This window comes from Sinocyclocheilus grahami, unplaced genomic scaffold, assembly GCF_001515645.1.
Source record: "Sinocyclocheilus grahami isolate Dianchi unplaced genomic scaffold, SAMN03320097.WGS_v1.1 scaffold911.1, whole genome shotgun sequence".
Lineage (NCBI taxonomy): Eukaryota > Metazoa > Chordata > Actinopteri > Cypriniformes > Cyprinidae > Sinocyclocheilus > Sinocyclocheilus grahami.
Window position 1 is genome coordinate 88,112 of NW_015506090.1, and position 18,161 is coordinate 106,272.

The 18,161-nt window shown below is 39.3% G+C and overlaps 2 protein-coding genes across 4 annotated transcripts in view; both read right to left on the minus strand.

Annotated features, from left to right (window-relative positions):
• Window positions 1–569: 569 nt before the first annotated feature.
• Window positions 570–4,799, minus strand: macir (macrophage immunometabolism regulator). 3 transcript variants are annotated; one of them, XM_016249118.1, is made up of 2 exons: window positions 4,713–4,799; window positions 570–1,524 (listed from the first exon to the last, which is right to left on the minus strand). In XM_016249118.1, the coding sequence occupies exon 2, from the start codon at window positions 1,515–1,517 to the stop codon at window positions 885–887; it is 633 nt and encodes a 210-aa protein (XP_016104604.1). In that variant the 5' UTR covers window positions 1,518–1,524; window positions 4,713–4,799; the 3' UTR covers window positions 570–884. The 3 variants fall into 3 exon arrangements, with proteins under 3 accessions (XP_016104604.1, XP_016104602.1, XP_016104603.1); XM_016249116.1 differs by having other exon boundaries at window positions 4,692–4,799; XM_016249117.1 differs by lacking the exon at window positions 4,713–4,799 and adding an exon at window positions 3,632–3,679.
• A 7,374-nt stretch (window positions 4,800–12,173) lies between these two features.
• The window catches only part of ppip5k2 (diphosphoinositol pentakisphosphate kinase 2), a 48,210-nt gene continuing 42,222 nt past the window's right edge, over window positions 12,174–18,161 (minus strand). Inside the window, exons 28-31 of the mRNA XM_016249105.1 lie at window positions 16,545–16,565; window positions 14,095–14,238; window positions 13,886–13,999; window positions 12,174–12,653 (exon numbers count right to left, since the gene is read on the minus strand). Of these exons, the coding sequence (XP_016104591.1) occupies window positions 12,403–12,653; window positions 13,886–13,999; window positions 14,095–14,238; window positions 16,545–16,565 (530 nt within the window). The 3' untranslated portion in view covers window positions 12,174–12,402. The remainder of the gene's footprint in view (window positions 12,654–13,885; window positions 14,000–14,094; window positions 14,239–16,544; window positions 16,566–18,161) is intronic.

Consider the following 18,161-nt stretch of genomic DNA (forward strand, 5'->3'; position numbering starts at 1 on the left):
TTTCGAATCCATTCAGCCGTTCTCCGGGTCTGGCGGTAGCACTTTTAGCTTAGCTTAGCATAGATCATTGAATCTGATTAGACCGTTAGCATCTCGCTCAAAAATGACCAAAGAGGTTCTATATTTTGGGCTGTTACCAAAATATAGAACACTGTTACATCGTGTACTAAAACCGACGGAAAATGAAAAGTTGTGATGCAGTTGGGGTGCAGCAGGCTCAATGACATTACGCACCGCCTGAAAATAGGCTTATTGGAAGTTACCAAGATGGGTACGGCAGCAACATTCCTTGATTATTACGCCGGAATGAGAGTATAGTTCCTAGCAATATCGGCCTAGAAAATTGCAACTTTTCATTTTCCGTCGGTCTTTGAGAACTGCGGGTCATTTTTGAGCGAGATGCTAACGGTCTAATCAGATTCAATGATCTATGCTAAGCTAAGCTAAAAGTGCTACCGCCAGACCCGGAGATCGGCTGAATGGATTCGAAAACAGTAAAACTCAACTGTTTAACTCTAGGGGAGTTTGAAAATGAGCCTATTTTCAAAAATAGTGGAGCTTTCCTATAAACCCAAAGTATACTTCATTTGATTTAGTTTGTTTGCTACTGTGAAACAACGGCCTGGGCCAGTGCTGCCACTTTGTGGAACAACTGATTAGTGCAAAACCAAGTCAATGTGCGGTTACAAAAATCTGGTTGTGTGTGTACAGTATGATGTGTGATGAAATTTGCATCACATGCACTGTACGTGGACCCTCACATATGCGTAAAAACCGAAGTATACTTTGGGCTTTAGTGGTGAACTGCCTATAATCAGAGTGGTAAAAATCAAGGCCCTACATCACAGCCAGACAACTGCGGGCAGGTGGGCGTTTCTGAGGACTCATGTCTTGTTGCGGTTGAACACGCGCTCGCCCCTCAGATTTAGATGCTGTAGCTGGTACTGCAGCACTTCAGTGTCCGCTGGCTCCCTGAGGCTCATCTTGTCCAGGTTGAGGTAGTCCAGGGACTTGGAGTACACCCGCTTGCCCTTCAGCAGGCAGAGGGGCAGGGGCCCGTGTAAGGCCTTGCTGGGCTCCCCGCTCACCATCGACTTCAAGCAGCCGTCGCCCGAGCTGGGCATGCGCCGCCTCCGGCGTCCGTTGATGGCTGGGATGTCATACGGTTGGTAGTAACGGCTTTTGGCTTTGTAAATCCGCGAGGCTCGGTGCAGGCCTAAATCCACAGGCTTTTTGATGGGGCTGGGCAAGGCCTCTGTGTTGCTGTTGTCAGGGCTAGACCACTTCTGGGCTAATTTGAGAAGCTCCTCACCGGTGGTGAAGCCCACTAGATAGTTGGAGTTCATGTGGAGGATCTGGTATCCTGAGACAGTACTTTTAACGGGGGAGCAGGGAGTGCTGGAGCAGCGGGGTTTATCGGCTTCTGGCTTCAGGGTGGCTTTGACCTCAGCAGCAGGCAGAATGGATATGGGTGCCCTGGACACTCCACTGGCATCCATTTCCATCTTTAATGACATGACCTGGCTGAAACACACAGGGAGTTATGTAGGGAATAAATCGCTTCTATTATGTTCCAAATAAAACATCATTGACTTTCATAACACACATTCCTTGTCAAATTTGCTTCTCACAATACACAAAAGCAGTTTTACAGAAAGTTATGCTGTTGTGTCTATAATGCCTTTGTGCTTTACCATAGAGCAAGTTCGATGGCTGAATGATATGACGATTTTAAAATCCCGATACAAATGATCCTCCAGATTTTAGATCAAGCTATATTGTATTTGTAGCATTGTCTAGCACATATATCAGTGCGGTGGTGACTCGGCACATGTCTGAGCACTCGAAGCAATTAAGTGATTTAAATATTGTTTGGGTTTGTTCAAACAAGAGTAAGCAATTCTCAAAAATGATGAATGAAAATATGATCAGACATCACTGCTGAAAAGTCTGATGCCTGGGCACCTGCTTATTTATCACTGTAAAACTCTTAAATCTGAGGATGAAAAAACAGGAATCACCTAATATATTAGCTAGGAATTTGTCTAATATGATTATTAAACATCAGTGGCTATGAGCACTGCAAGTAAATACATGGTGCTTTTGCGCCAATAGATACCGCACATTTATTCCACGCAATTGCTTAAAATCTACTGTTTATGAATTATGACAATGTTTACTTTATGGTGTTAATATTGCAATATGTTGTATATTTGATCTCCTTCCATGTTTATGAATGAGACGCTGGCAATAGTAGAGCATAGATATTCCAAAATAAGAGTCCCAGTGTATTTCAGGCTTGTTTATAACTAAAAGTCACACATTATGCATAAAGTTTATTTTTTATGGTTTCTATTTGTATTTCAGTTACACAAAATATATTATCTGGCATTTAATTCAATGTAAACTCTTGTATTTTCTGCCTGGGCCACCTGTCACAGGAAGGAAAGACTAAGAATATTATTTAACACATTTTATTCATTATTTAGATTTTACTAGTATACAGGCCTGTAAATAATTACAAAATTATTAAATACAGATTTAAGTGGAAATATTTAAAACATAGTGTACACTTTTGTATTCTAATAAAATTAATTCAATAATTTTGCTTGTAAATCTTTCCTTGTATCCCTTTGTTAAGGAAAAACACATTATTTGATACATTTTCATTGTGTGCCTAAAGTTTTTTAATGCGCTCCTAAATTAAACTCAGGAGCAGCTCCCTGGGCAAAAGTAAGTTGTCAAGTCCTGTAGAGCAAACTGAGTTCAAACTAACATTTGCGAATGTCCATGTGAATGCACTTTGAAGCCGACTGCGACGGTCAGTGGCATGATGCTGAGCAACAAATTGCACAAAACCGTACCCTGCACTTATTAATCATCAGTACATTAACACATGAATCACACAATCATTTGCACATTTGAAATGACTGTCAACACTGAATTGTAGTTAAGTGCTATAATTAGCCTACATGATTTCATTGCCAAGATCAGACCATTAGAATAAAACAAAATCCTTCTGTAAGACTGTTTGGAGTGCCAGTTTGTACAAATATCTGTGTAATCTTGGACAGTATAGTGCTAGAGGTAATCAACCACTATCCATATGGAAATGCGTTTCATGCCAGACATGATCAAGAATAAACCCAGAGAAAGCAGGCCAGTGCTTTACTGTAAATGAAACAAAGATCACTGTAGCATTTCAGTAGCAATCAAATGCGCAGTTAAACCACTGGACATTGTGATTGCTGTAAAAGCATGAATAATAATGATAATAGACGATCATTTTGAGGGTTTAGCAAGAGCTCTGTGAGGAATCAGGCAGTTTCGTCGCGATTCTTCTCCAGCTGCTGATGCTGCTGATGCTGCTGCTGCTGATGCTCGACATCAGGGACTCAAATACCATATCTGCACCATACAGACGCGTTCATCAGCAGCCTCGTCAGGAACCATACACTAAAACACACAATCGTCCTCCAGACACTGTCTTTATTCTGGGCTGTGCCACTGCCACCATTTCGCGATTTACAGCAGCAGCGGCGCGGGGATTTAGGCACACCTACAGCGCGCTGCTCACTGCCGAGAGACCGGCGAAGAGATGCAATGAAATGCAAAGAGTGTAAAATCAAACCTGTTCAGAGAGACTGCACGCCTGGGCTTGAGAGAAGCATAGACGAGATCCTGTTGCTTGTAAATCTTTCCTTGTATCCCTTTGTTAAGGAAAAACACATTATTTGATACATTTTCATTGTGTGCCTAAAGTTTTTTAATGCGCTCCTAAATTAAACTCAGGAGCAGCTCCCTGGGCAAAAGTAAGTTGTCAAGTCCTGTAGAGCAAACTGAGTTCAAACTAACATTTGCGAATGTCCATGTGAATGCACTTTGAAGCCGACTGCGACGGTCAGTGGCATGATGCTGAGCAACAAATTGCACAAAACCGTACCCTGCACTTATTAATCATCAGTACATTAACACATGAATCACACAATCATTTGCACATTTGAAATGACTGTCAACACTGAATTGTAGTTAAGTGCTATAATTAGCCTACATGATTTCATTGCCAAGATCAGACCATTAGAATAAAACAAAATCCTTCTGTAAGACTGTTTGGAGTGCCAGTTTGTACAAATATCTGTGTAATCTTGGACAGTATAGTGCTAGAGGTAATCAACCACTATCCATATGGAAATGCGTTTCATGCCAGACATGATCAAGAATAAACCCAGAGAAAGCAGGCCAGTGCTTTACTGTAAATGAAACAAAGATCACTGTAGCATTTCAGTAGCAATCAAATGCGCAGTTAAACCACTGGACATTGTGATTGCTGTAAAAGCATGAATAATAATGATAATAGACGATCATTTTGAGGGTTTAGCAAGAGCTCTGTGAGGAATCAGGCAGTTTCGTCGCGATTCTTCTCCAGCTGCTGATGCTGCTGCTGCTGCTGCTGATGCTCGACATCAGGGACTCAAATACCATATCTGCACCATACAGCCTCGTCAGGAACCATACACTAAAACACACAACCGTCCTCCAGACACTGTCTTTATTCTGGGCTGTGCCACTGCCACCATTTCGCGATTTACAGCAGCAGCGGCGCGGGGATTTAGGCTCACCTACAGCGCGCTGCTCACTGCCGAGAGACCGGCGAAGAGATGCAATGAAATGCAAAGAGTGTAAAATCAAACCTGTTCAGAGAGACTGCACGCCTGGGCTTGAGAGAAGCATAGACGAGATCCTGTCAGAGTAGAGCGGAGCAGCTCCCAGCGTCTGCTGTCGACACCAGTCACGTGACGCGAGCCGCTGGCGCTTCAGGGTCCAGTCACGTGACGAGACCAGGCTCGGATGCTCTTATATAAAGCAGTGCTTCTCCGACAGGGGGCTGGGGCCCACTAGGGGACTCAGCACATTTCCAAAGGTGCTACAAGACGACTTTAAACTGTTTAAAATAAGATGAAACAAGCTTTAAAGTACGGTGGCCGAGAAGTGCAAAGCAGATCACAATTCTGAAAACAAAATAACAAATTACAAACGCAAATGCAAGTCTAAAAAACAAAATAACAATTCAGAAAACATAACAAGTCAGAAAACACAATGCCAAATCCGAAAACAAAATAACAAGTCAGAAAACACAACAACAATTCAGAAAACATAACAAGTCAGAAAACACAATGCCAAATCCGTAAACAAAATAACAAGTCAGAAAACACAACGACAAATCAGACAAACCAGAAGAGGTAGGTATAGTTTGAGACAGCGCCATTGGTTTGGGATTACTCACCGCTGACTGGACGAGACATCTGTCAATCACCGTATACAGAGAAGAACCAGCCGAAGAACAGCAGAGTCCTGGTAGAAAGTTTGGAGATGGTATTAAAGTAGCTCAGTTTAAATGTATTGTATTAATTGCCCTTACTCTGGAATAAAAACAGTTAGTTAAAAATGGCCATTACACATCAGCTCCAGTAGCGCAGATAGATAAGTGCTTGACTTTGGCTATTTGATGCGATTGACACAGGTTTGATCCCACCTTTTGCCGAACTTTTTTCCTCCCTTTTCAAATCTCGTATCACATCGTAAAGGCATTTATTTTCAATAAAAATTAAGGAAATAATGAAAAAGTTGAAAATAAAGAATACTTTCTACCACGACTCTGCTGTTCTTCGGCTGGTTCTTCCTGTATACATTGATTGACAGATGTCTCGTCCAGTCAGCGGTGAGCAATCCCAAACCAATGGCGCAGTCTCAAACTATACCTACCTCTTCCGGTTTGTCTGATTTGTCGTTGTGTTTTCTGACTTGTTCATTTGTTTTCGAATTTGTCGTTGTGTTTTCTGACTTGTTATAATGTTTTCTGAATTGTTGTTGTGTTTTCTGAATTGTTATTTAGTTTTTTAGACTTGCATTTGCGTTTGTAATTTGTTATTTTGTTTTCAGAATTGGGATCTGCTTTGCACTTCTCCGCCACCATATTAAAGGAATAGTTCACCCCAAAAAATGCTGGAAAATGTGGACTTTCTATAAGAGCAAGTTGAGGTAGGTGGCTGGCTGACGCAAGCAGCATCAGTGTTGAACTTGAGATGTGAGAGGTGTGAGGTGAAGAACACTCGTGCTGCTTGCTGCGTTCTGAATCATGTCCATACGTCTGATTGAAGCTTGGCCTCCCTCTGGCCACCCCTGTTGTGCAAGCATTTTGACCGCATTAGCTGATTTTTTCCCGTTCAAATAACTGACACTGGCACAAAAGCCACGTACACACTCCAGTTGAACCAAGTTGTCACAAAAAGCCCAAAGATGCTGTTAGAAAACACTCTCTGTCTTTTTAAGAAATTGTTCCAGACATGCCTCACCCCTCCTTTTCTTCTCTCCTTCTCTATTCGGAGGACGATGAAGATGATGGGTGGATTTGGGCTGATGTGGAAAAGCTAAAAGAAATTTTCAGACAATTGACTGCTTTTAATAATATCTTTATTTCTATGAATAAATTGAAGTATTGAGAATACATTGAATGTGTGTTTTCTTGCTTCCCGGCCGTATACACTTTAAGGAACTGAGAATTCTTCAAGGCGGCAAAGAGATATCGAGGGACCAATTGTTATTTTTATTAACAGATGCATATAAGTGGACATGGCAACACTGCAAGTGCGCACTTGGCGAAGCAGCTTTGCGAGCACAAACACCGCAGAGCGAGACGCGTCCATCAAGCGCATGTTCACATAGAAAAACAATGGAAAAGTAGCGCAATGGAAAAAAACCTTAAGGTTTAGCGCAACAAAATGAACACATATTTCTCTAAAATGGAAAATATGTGGTTTACATGGTTATACAAGTTCGCTCACAGTGCATTATTCAAATATATATCCTGTAATAGCACAAAAATATGCGCTGCCATCTGCATTTGTACTCCGTTCAGAAAATAAATGAATGAACAAGCTGTTGCATGTTTAATAACTTTTGAGACTGTTATTTTGCAGTTTACAATTATTTGCCGTTTGATCCGTTATTTCAAGGAGCTCTAGTGGTTTACTTTAGCGTACGAATGGATCGCGTTTGTGTCGGAGACTTGTGCATGGAAGAGAATTTAAGCCGCACATAAGAAATCATCATTAAATTACATAGGAACCATGATCCAGATTTTAACCAGTATTTGTTGAGGGGCACCCTAGTGAAAAAAAAATATGCTAAGTATACTTGCAGCCAGACTAATTGTCAGTATACTTTAAGTGTGTTAATGATTAGTTAACTTGAAGTGTGCTATTTTGGAACAACTCATTTTGTACTAAGTATATTTTAATTGTAATTAAATTGTAGTAAAGCATAACTTTAAGTGTATTTAGTGTATTTGTATGTGCTAAATTGGAACAACTTCAAGTACACTTAGTACACTTTAAGTATATGCCTATTTACATGCTTGATTAGTGATATTAAAGTGTACTTTTTTTGTATTATGAGTACATTACAAATGAATTATGAGTGTCTTTGAAACCCACAAGCAATATACTATAAATGTATTATTTTTGAGTAAAAATTTGCAAATTTTCCCCCAATGCTGAATCCACTTTTTAAGGTCATTACAATAAATACATAACTTCAATGACAGACAGAGACACATTATTAACAATTCAAACAGTGTTTATTTAAACCTCAAATGGTTTTAGCATTGCAAAACATAAAATGCACCAACCATGTTTTTAAATAAAAAGAACGCTGAAAGAAACAAACACAAAAAAATAAAAACATTGAGCAACAGCAGCAACACACAAACTTCACTTTTTTGCTGAATTTGATTTTTTATTTTTTTTTACTTTATTCCGAACGTAAAATAAATACAATAAAACAAAAACAATACAACACAAAACAAAACTATTTTAAATTATACATGTCCAAAAAATATTGCAATTCTATAAAGAATTGCTCTGTTACACTTGCGCCTGACGGCCGCTCACACATCAGATGTACTTGTGTGTGGAAACTAACCTCAAAGTAAAAGAGGTCAGGTCAGAGGGCATGTTCATTCAACTTTTCCTTTTTACTATATCAGACTGTAAATCTCAACCCGTACTACTTAATAGAATGAACATCATGATTAGCGGTGAGGAATTGTATCAGTATGTCACGTCAATATTGCTTCCAGTGTATTAGTCAAACATACAGTATACAACAGAAGTGAGTACACCCAGGTAGCATCACTATAAATCACATGATACAACTCTATTCAAGTTGAAAAGAATGGTATTTATAGTACAGGTCAGGCTAAATTGTAATGTAGCTGCTTTGAGAAGTTTCACACCTTTTTTAGGAGCTTAGATGGAATAGGGTCTAACATGTTGTTGGTTTTGAAGATTTAACAAGTTTATACAGTTCTTCCTCTCCTATAGTAGAGAATGAGTGGAATTGTTCCTCAGGGGATCTATAGCACACTATCTGATGCGTTACTGTAGCTGACGGCTGCATGGTTACAATTTTATTTCTAATAGTATCGATCTTGGAAGTAAACTAGTTCATAAAGTCATTACTCCTGTGCTGTTGGGAAATGCAACACTTGTTGATGCTTTATTTTTCATTAATTTAGCCACTGTATTGAATAAATACCTGGGGCTATGTTTGTTTTCTTCTAAGAGAGACGAGAAGTAATCAGATCTAGCAGTTTTTAATGCTTAGTGGAATTGTTCCTCAGGGGATCTATAGCACACTATCTGATGCGTTACTGTAGCTGACGGCTGCATGGTTACAATTTTATTTCTAATAGTATCGATCTTGGAAGTAAACTAGTTCATAAAGTCATTACTGCTGTGTGGTTGGGAAATGCAACACTTGTTGATGCTTTATTTTTCATTAATTTAGCCACTGTATTGAATAAATACCTGGGGCTATGTTTGTTTTCTTCTAAGAGAGACGAGAAGTAATCAGATCTAGCAGTTTTTAATGCTTTTCTGTAGGATTGGTTACTTTCCCGCCAAGCAATACGAAATGCCTGTAGTTGTTTTCTGTGTCAGACTGTTTTCCTTAATCTTCCTTAAGTGTAAAGGAGCAACCGTATCTAAAATGTTAGACAAGAGAGAGTCCATAGTTTCTGTTACATCAAGTTGTTCTGAGGTATTGGATATGCTGAGGAAAGACTAGATAATGATCTGAGATATCATCGCTTGGCTGCATAATAATTTCAACACCATCGACATCAATTCCATGTGACAGTATTAAATCTAGAGTATGATTTCGACAATGAGTAGGTCCTGACACGTGTTGTCTAACCTCAATAGATTTCAGAATGTCTATGAATGACATTCTGATCCCAATGCATCTTTTTCATTATCAACATGGATATTAAAATCACCAACAATTAAAACTTTATCTGCAGCCAGCACTAACTCGGATAAGTGCAAGTGACCAGATATTATTTAAGAATTGAGGGGACGTCTCCTGTGCCTTATGGCAATTTTCAGACATTTCTGGACTCACTGGCTGATTTTTTAAGAGATTCCAGCATCCTGGTGAATCTTACCATACAATCCTTACCATATCTCTGGATGATAACTTGCATTGAGTAGCAAAGTTTCTAGACCAGAATGCCATATTGAATCATTTTTGAGAGAAGATTCTTGAGCGTAATGTACAAGTTTATGACGGTATTTGACGGGATCAAACTTTTGATTTAATACTGTCACATGGAATTGATGTTAATGGCATTGAAATTCTACAGCAGAGTGATGATATCTCGGATCATTACATAGTCTCGTGTATAATCCATATAGCTAAAGCTGCAAACGGTTCCCTGATATACGGGAACGAGTACTGTGTCGCTAGACACTGGGAAAAAGTCATTTTTTCTCCAATACCGAAGCCTTTTTTTAAATAACGCAGTGTAACTGCACGGCCATTGGTTTGTACAGTGAGATAAAAAACGAACCAATGGCGAGTCAGCAGAGTTCCACAAGCCTATGGCCACGAAGCCTGCCAATATGGGTGGGGCCATCTGGTGATATAAGCAGGCATTCTGGCATAGGATCCTCAGGTTACTTCGACTGAAGCGATGACACTGAGTCATGCAGCTCCATAGCATCTCAGGGAACCAAGGTTCACTCGTACTGCGTCGCTAGACGCTATGGGAACCAGTACAATCACGTCGTGCTATGGAGAGGAACGACTGATATGTGAACTTTCCTTAAACACCCAAGGGGCTCAGAGGGACAAGTATAATAGGGTAAGCCCTTCAAGTGGCAACGAGACAAACTCACAGAAGTCATGCCCAGCCTGGGTAATCGTTCCAAGAAAAACTTGTACAGCCTCGGCACCTAGGGAGGGTCGAGAGCGTGCAAGAAGTAAAGCAATTCTGGCGAGTCGGCCAAACGCAACTCAGAACTAGTCCTGCCCTCTGGCAGGTGCATGCCAACTATGCAGAAAGGACCCTAGCCTGTAAGGCAGGGACGTCCAGGTTGTAAAACCTAGCAAATGTGGACGGTGAGGCCCAGCCGGCCACCGCACAGATTTCTGCAATAGACACACCACTAGACCAAGCCCAAGAAGAGGCCATGCCTCTGGTGGAGTGGGCTCGTACTCCAATGGCGCATTGCAGGCCCAAGGAAGAGTATGCTAGCGTAATAGCATTAACTATCCACCGGTAAAGTCTCTGCTTTGTGACCGGATGACCTTTGGTGCGGCCACCGAAGCAAATAAAGAGCTGTTCCGACTGCCTAAACAGGGCGGAACGCTCAATGTAAATTCTCAGTGACCTGATGGGGCAGAGTAAATACAACTCCTGGTCCTTCTCCGAGGGAGGAAGCACAGAGTGTAATAACCATGCCTTGGCTCCAGGACGACCTTAGAGTCGCTGGGCCCAAACTCAAGGCAGGAAGGGCTCACAGAGAGCACCTGCAAGTCTCCCACTCGCTTGAACGATGCTAAAGCCAGTAGCAGAGCAGTTTTCAGTGACAGGAGCTGAAGGTCAGTTGACTGTAGCGGCTCAAAAGGGAGGGCTCTTAAAGGGTTAGTTCACCCAAAAATGAAAATTCTGTCATTAATTAATCACCTTCATGTCGTTTCAAACCTGTAAGACTTTCGTTCATCTTCGGAACACAAATTAAGATTATTTTGATGGAATCTGAGAGCTGTCTGACCCTGCTTAGACAGCAACACAACTGAAATGTTCCCAAGTCCAGAAACGTAGCAAGGAGATCTGTAAAATAATCCATGTGACATCAGTGGTTCATCCGCAATTATAGGAAGTAACGAGAATACTTTTTGTGCAAAGGGGGGAAAAAAACTACATTATACAACAATTCATCTCCGCATCACCCTGGTGCCCTTTTGGAGAATATCCACTGGACGTAAACAACGTATGCTGTTCTGTGTCAGCTGCGTCACACGGATACGCTGTTTCCATTCAGATCAAATCACAACAATGTAGGAAACAGATCCGGCGTGACGCAACTGACACAGAACAGCATACGTTGTTTACCTCCAGCGGATATTCTCCAAAATGGAGACGAATTGTTGAATAAAGTTGTTGTTTTTTTTCTTTTGCGCACAAAATGTATTCTCGTAGCTTCGTATAATTGCGGATGAAGCACTGCTGTCACATGGATTATTTTACAGATCTCCTTGCTACGTATCTGGACTTGGGAACATTTCAGTTGCTTAGAACCAGATTAGAACACAAAATACTTTGGGGCCAGAGATTTGAAGAAGTGGCTACAAAAGATTCAACCATTTCCAATTTTCTAATGCACCATTTAGTTTGGACTAAATGGTTTATTTTTCATGAACTTAAAAACACCGAAGTTCATTCCCAATTTACACAACATTCATGTTTAATTTCACTTTGATGGAAAAGTAATTGTTAACATAAGGCAGATGTCAGTTGCAGTGGGGGGGAAAAGAAGTGCACAGTCTGATTGTAATGAAATATATGCATTAAAAAATATCACTTTGGACCTTGTTTGATGAGGCCCCAGAAAGTGATGCATTCATTAAATATTCCAAAAGAATTAAAACTAGCTGCAGCAACATGTCATACTATGACAAGTAAATTCTATGCGAGCTTTTACATTTCAACATTCAAATATACAAGATAAATGTAACACATTCTTCTGAACCATTCAAGGTGAATGGAAATCTAAATAAGCCTACAATATAATTGTAATTACAACAATGTGATATCTTTTGGTGGACTGTGTTTTGGTATCAAACATTCAGCGAGATGTTCCTTCAAATGAAAATAAAGGTACAGCTAATTATGACAAATTCTTGTCACTAAAAGTAATGAGGTGAGGCCTGTAACATGCTCTGTGAGTTTTAGTTCACTGGGTCCAGTTAACATATGCATCAGTTGTCCATGTGCTTGGCATGTGGTCATCTTTGATAGCCGTGTTTTTGCCCTGGTTGGGGGTTTGTAGATTGATGTCATGTGTAAAAGCCTGACACGGTTGCCGTAGCACTCTTATTTTCTAGAGCAGGGGTTTCATGTGTTGCTGTGCCACTGGATTGTTGTTGGGTTTTAACAGCAGAGTCATGAGATTCAGGTGGCAGAAGGATGGAAATGTTGGGAGCAGGCTTGGGCTGCTTGGTCTCTGAGCTTTTGCCGCTACTCGCACCACACTCTGAAACATCTGCTGAAACACCTCTGGGTTTTCTGGCTGGAAAATCATCATGATCTGAAGGGAAAAAATATACTGAGTAAACAAACAGAAAGGGACACACTGGATTGTGACAAGTATATCTTGAGCTACTTCAGCAATTTTATCTGATAGTGTTTCCATTTCTTATGAATAACAGATTTCCCACACCTTCTGAACAATGAATTTGCATGACTTCTTTCTATGGACTTTCTAGTTGTTTGTGATTACTGGATAAGAATCTTTTTTTTTTCATTCATTCACTATAATTCAGACGATTTTGTACCACTTCACCCAATTGACAGATTCAGGTGGCAGAAGGATGGAAATGTTGGGAGCAGGCTTGGGCTGCTTGGTCTCTGAGCTTTTGCCGCTACTCGCACCACACTCTGAAACATCTGCTGAAACACCTCTGGGTTTTCTGGCTGGAAAATCATCATGATCTGAAGGGAAAAAATATACTGAGTAAACAAACAGAAAGGGACACACTGGATTGTGACAAGTATATCTTGAGCTACTTCAGCAATTTTATCTGATAGTGTTTCCATTTCTTATGAATAACAGATTTCCCACACCTTCTGAATAATGAATTTGCATGACTTCTTTCTATGGACTTTCTAGTTGTTTGTGATTACTGGATAAGAATCTTTTTTTTTCATTCATTCACTATAATTCAGACGATTTTGTACCACTTCACCCAATTGACAATTGGCAAATCGGACACCATTTGATTTGGTATGCTGCTCCAAATCTAACGAGACCAAACTGTTGGTCAAACTATTCAGAAGTTGTAAAGAAAATGTCAGTTTTTAAGATGACATTTAGGTGGCGCTGTGCTGAAACTATTCACATGCCCTCAGGTCATGCTTGGTATAGCACGTACCAAGTATGGTCAGAATCCGCTAAAGCATTGCGAACAAATAGCCTCACGTCCATTTTTGTGAGAAATTCACGAACAAGCTTTACGAGAACGGTTTGGTCTATTGAAAAGCTTTTTATAACTTTTTTCCAGCACAGACTTAATATGATCTGAGCCAATTTTGGTGAAAATCAGACAAACCGTCTAGGATAAGTTAGGAAAAGACCTGAACGCAAATTTAGCCTTTTCGTGGCTCTAGAAAGTTTGAGTTAGAAACTCCAAACTTGCTGTGGATAATATAGAGACTGTCCTCTATCTGTGCGCCAAATTTCATAACTTTCGCACAAGCAGTTCTATGGGCTGCAAGAAGAAGAATATTTCACCATCAATATATGCATTTAATGCAACATGCCTGATGCACTCTTCTCTGATGAGCACATCTTCTTGCCAAGAGATTGGGTGAATGGACAGGGCAAAACTTTTGCTGGAGTGTAAGTGTTCAAAGGAGCCTTCTTGGTGGGCACAGCTGAGGGAACAAATGAAACCAATAGAAAGCGGTTAATGTACAGTAAACCACACACATTCTACAGTGGCAGTCGGCGCATGATGTCTTGACTGTACCTGGGGAGGATGCAGATATTTCCAGTACTGGATCATGAGATATGGCTATGGAGGTGAGGAAGTCATCCACTTGTTTGAGAGACAGGGAATTATGGAGGGTCTCCAAGGGACAGATTGAAGGAACCATGGAGTACAACTCAAAACCTTCAATGAAATATACCAGAATATCAGAATCTGAAAAAAAGAATTATATAGCTTGAACTATAACTTAAGATCTTGGGACACATGATAGAAACATGGCGTTCCATTTCCTCTGAAAGTGACAAGCAACACCACCGTCAAACATGAGTTTGAGGTCTGCAGGATGGAGGGCAGATGGGTCACACAAGGAACAGCTCACAATACCTTCAATCGACCAAAAACATTGGCCAAGATGAATTTATGAAGCGGAAATGATAATCGACCTACCTTGTACACGTTTTTTTTCTTCTTCTACATTTCTCAGATGAAACAACATGATTATGATTTGATTTATTCACATCATGCAATTTGGCAGAAAATGTCTGAATATAATCTTCAGGAGTCTTTCTAATAAAAGCAATAAGCAATGAGAGGCCATGCATTACAGTAATTATTCCACTGTAACACACAGTCTCTCATGGTTTATTGTATTAATACACACCAGCAACAGTTATAGAATATAAAAGACACCAACAGTCATAAATGGTTACATTTATCGGTAACACTTTACAATAAGTATACACTAATCAAGTACTTACAAATCATTAACAAACTATTAGTTTATAGTTAATTCATAGTTTATAAACATTAATAGACTCTATGCAAGGAAATTCTTCATTCATTATCACCGTAATTAACACAATTATTATTAGTTTAATTAGCTCTTAGTAAAGGAATTGTTAATTGCTAATAAGAAGTTCTATCTAGGGGATAGAATATACAGTTTGTACAGGGTAAAAACCATTACGCCTATAATGTATGTAAAAGTAAATCTTACAAATCATTAACAAACTATTAGTTTATAGTTAATTCATAGTTTATAAACATTAATAGACTCTATGCAAGGAAATTCTTCATTCATTATCACCGTAATTAACACAATTATTATTAGTTTAATTAGCTCTTAGTAAAGGAATTGTTAATTGCTAATAAGAAGTGAATAATTCTCACTTTAGATTAAGTCACAGAAAATGGGAAAATGTCATTAATTAAAAACTGTCTCTATCTCTAGTTTTCTGTGATGGGTAGTCTAGGGGATAGAATATACAGTTTGTACAGGGTAAAAACCATTACGCCTATAATGTATGTAAAAGTAAAGGTTGGTTTAAAGCACTTAATTAACGACATTTTCCCATTTTCCGTGACCTAATCTAAAGTGAGAACTATTTACTATTTAATAAGTTGTGAACAAAGCATTATCTAACTCTTTACTATGAGCTTACTAAACAATAATAATTTGTTTTAATTACAGAGATAATGAATGAAGAACTCACTATTTGTATAGAGTCCCTTAATGTGTTAACTACAGTTTATAAACTATAATTAACTCTAAACTAATAGTTTGCAAATGATTTGTAAGTACTTTATTAGTGTATACTTATTATAAAGTGTTACTCATTTATCAAAATTAAAAATCTAAATAACCAATTCTTCTGAATTCTTCAGTTCATTAGTCTAACCCTGTTAATTTTACTGTGGACTCATTCAATCTGAACTGATTACATTTAGATTATTTATATTAATATTGAAGTGCTGTTCTACTTAACACCCAGATTGATTTGCTAATGTTGTGAAAAACACACTACCTATTAACAAAAAAAGAAGAGGCATCTTAAGAAGTGAAGAAGTGAAGGAGCTAATAACACAACAATGTAAGGCAACAAATATTAGGCAATATTCAGATTATTAGGTTTGGTGATTTACTTAGAATAGGTCTTAAATGTGAAGATAAGATTGTCTCAGTAATTATTTAAAAGAGTAAAATACATTAAAAATACAAACAAGCATGTGTTACTTTTCTTAACAAGGAGCATTTGCAGAAGGAAAAGTAACACATGCTTGTTTGTATTTTTAATGAATGTGAAGATAAGATTGTCTCAGTAATTATTTAAAAGAGTAAAATACATTAAAAATACAAACAAGCATGTGTTACTTTTCATTCTGCAAATGCTCCTTGTTAGGAAAAGTAACACATGCTTGTTTGTATTTTTAATGTATTTTACTCTTTTAAATGTGTGTGTGTGTGCGTTACTTATATTACATATAAACCAAAAACGTACAATGCACAGAGGATAATTTTCTTGTGGATAGATAAAGTTAAAAATGAAAGAGAATTCAGATTTGTATTTCCTCTATGAGAGATCCCAGGGGGCCTGGAGTTTGGTGAGGGTCAAAAATAGGGTGTAAAGACTAGATCTAAATACTACAAAATAAAGTAAACACTAATTAGACAGGATAGAAGGAGTATATTAAGCATGATTAACACTTACCACTGAACATACTGGAAAACACTGACCCATTTAGAAATTGAGATTAAAAGAAAAACAAACAAACAAACAAACAATAAAAATGGTATGCTAAAAATGAGCAACTTTCTAAACTTCCAAAAACATCATCTTAGATGTTATCAACTTATAAAACACTACAGCACATGTATTAAATATTCAGGGATACAATTAGTGCTGGGCGGTATGACCAAAAATTTATATCACGGTATTTTTCAAAATTATACCGGTTTCACGGTACATGACGGTATTTTTTTTTTCATGCATGACCGGGTGTTAACCATATTTTCTACTGATTGAGAGGAAATACTGCAGTATATTGACTTAGAATGCCCTGTTTTACTGTCATGATGTAAAAATACCACACTAAATAGTGACTAAACACGACCCCTCATCAAATGAGTCACTCATTTATAATCGCGGCATCGTCTGATAAAATCAGCATACATCTACACTAAAGAGCGGCTATGCGGTGGTTTTGGCTATATTACTTTTTTGTCTCATGCAGCGCACTGCCTGCGTCTGAGTAACAAACAAAAAAAACAACAAACAAAAAAGTGCATGTGATATTAACAGACGAACTACGCTCATATTTATAATTCCAAACAATCAGTAAGCGACAGGTGCTAGGAAACGCTGTTTTGTACTCATTTATTGACGAGTCGCTGCGATGCGACTAACTGAATGCGCTGCTTCTCTGCCGCTCACTGCACAGAACAGACGCCGAGAGAGGTGACACTTCTCCAGGAGAGTCAGACCTCGTGTTCGCGGGACAGCACTGATAAAATCCTCCAACTGAACCACAGCTAAGGTTTATCCCAAAAAGTCATAGGTTTGTCAGTATGAATGATGAGCGTGGGAGCTGATGGCAGGGGGGCGGTGGATATTGTGGATGAGTTCTTCTGTTGACGAGTCGCTGCGGTGCGGCTAACTGAATGCGCTGCTTCTCTGCCGCTCACTGCACAGAACAGACGCCGAGAGAGGTGACACTTCTCCAGGAGAGTCAGACCTCGCGTTCGCGGGACAGCACTGACGAAATCCTCCAACTGAACCACAGCTAAGGTTTATCCCAAAAAGTCATAGGTTTGCCGGTATGAATAATGAGCGTGGGAGCTGATGGCAGGGGGGCGGTGGATATTGTGGATGAGTTCTTCTGTGTCATCACGTTCTATTAGTTCTACAGCTTTAGTTTCTGAACTTTCACGCTTAGTAACACAAACAGCTGTTCCCTCACCACAGTGCAACAGTGAAAAGAGACCCCTTTCAAACGGTGTCGCGTTCCGAACGTTGTTTAAAGGGATAGTTCACCCAAAAATGAAAATTTGATGTTTATCTGCTTACCCCCAGGGCATCCAAGATGTAGGTGGCTTTGTTTCTTCAGTAGAACACATTTGATGATTTTTAAGTCCAACCGTTGCAGTCTATCAGTCGTATAATGGATGGCAATGGTAACAAAATCTACGAGAGTAAAAAAACATGCACAGACAAATCCAAATTAAACCCTGCGGCTCGTGATGACACATTGATGTCCCAACACACGAAACGATCGGTTTGTGCGAGAAACCAAACAGTATTTATATCATTTTTTACCTCTAATACACC

Coding starts and splice junctions, on each gene's coding strand:
- macir (XM_016249118.1), bottom strand. CDS start 1,517: ATGTCATTAAAGATGGAAATGGATGCCAGTGGAGTGTCCAGGGCACCC.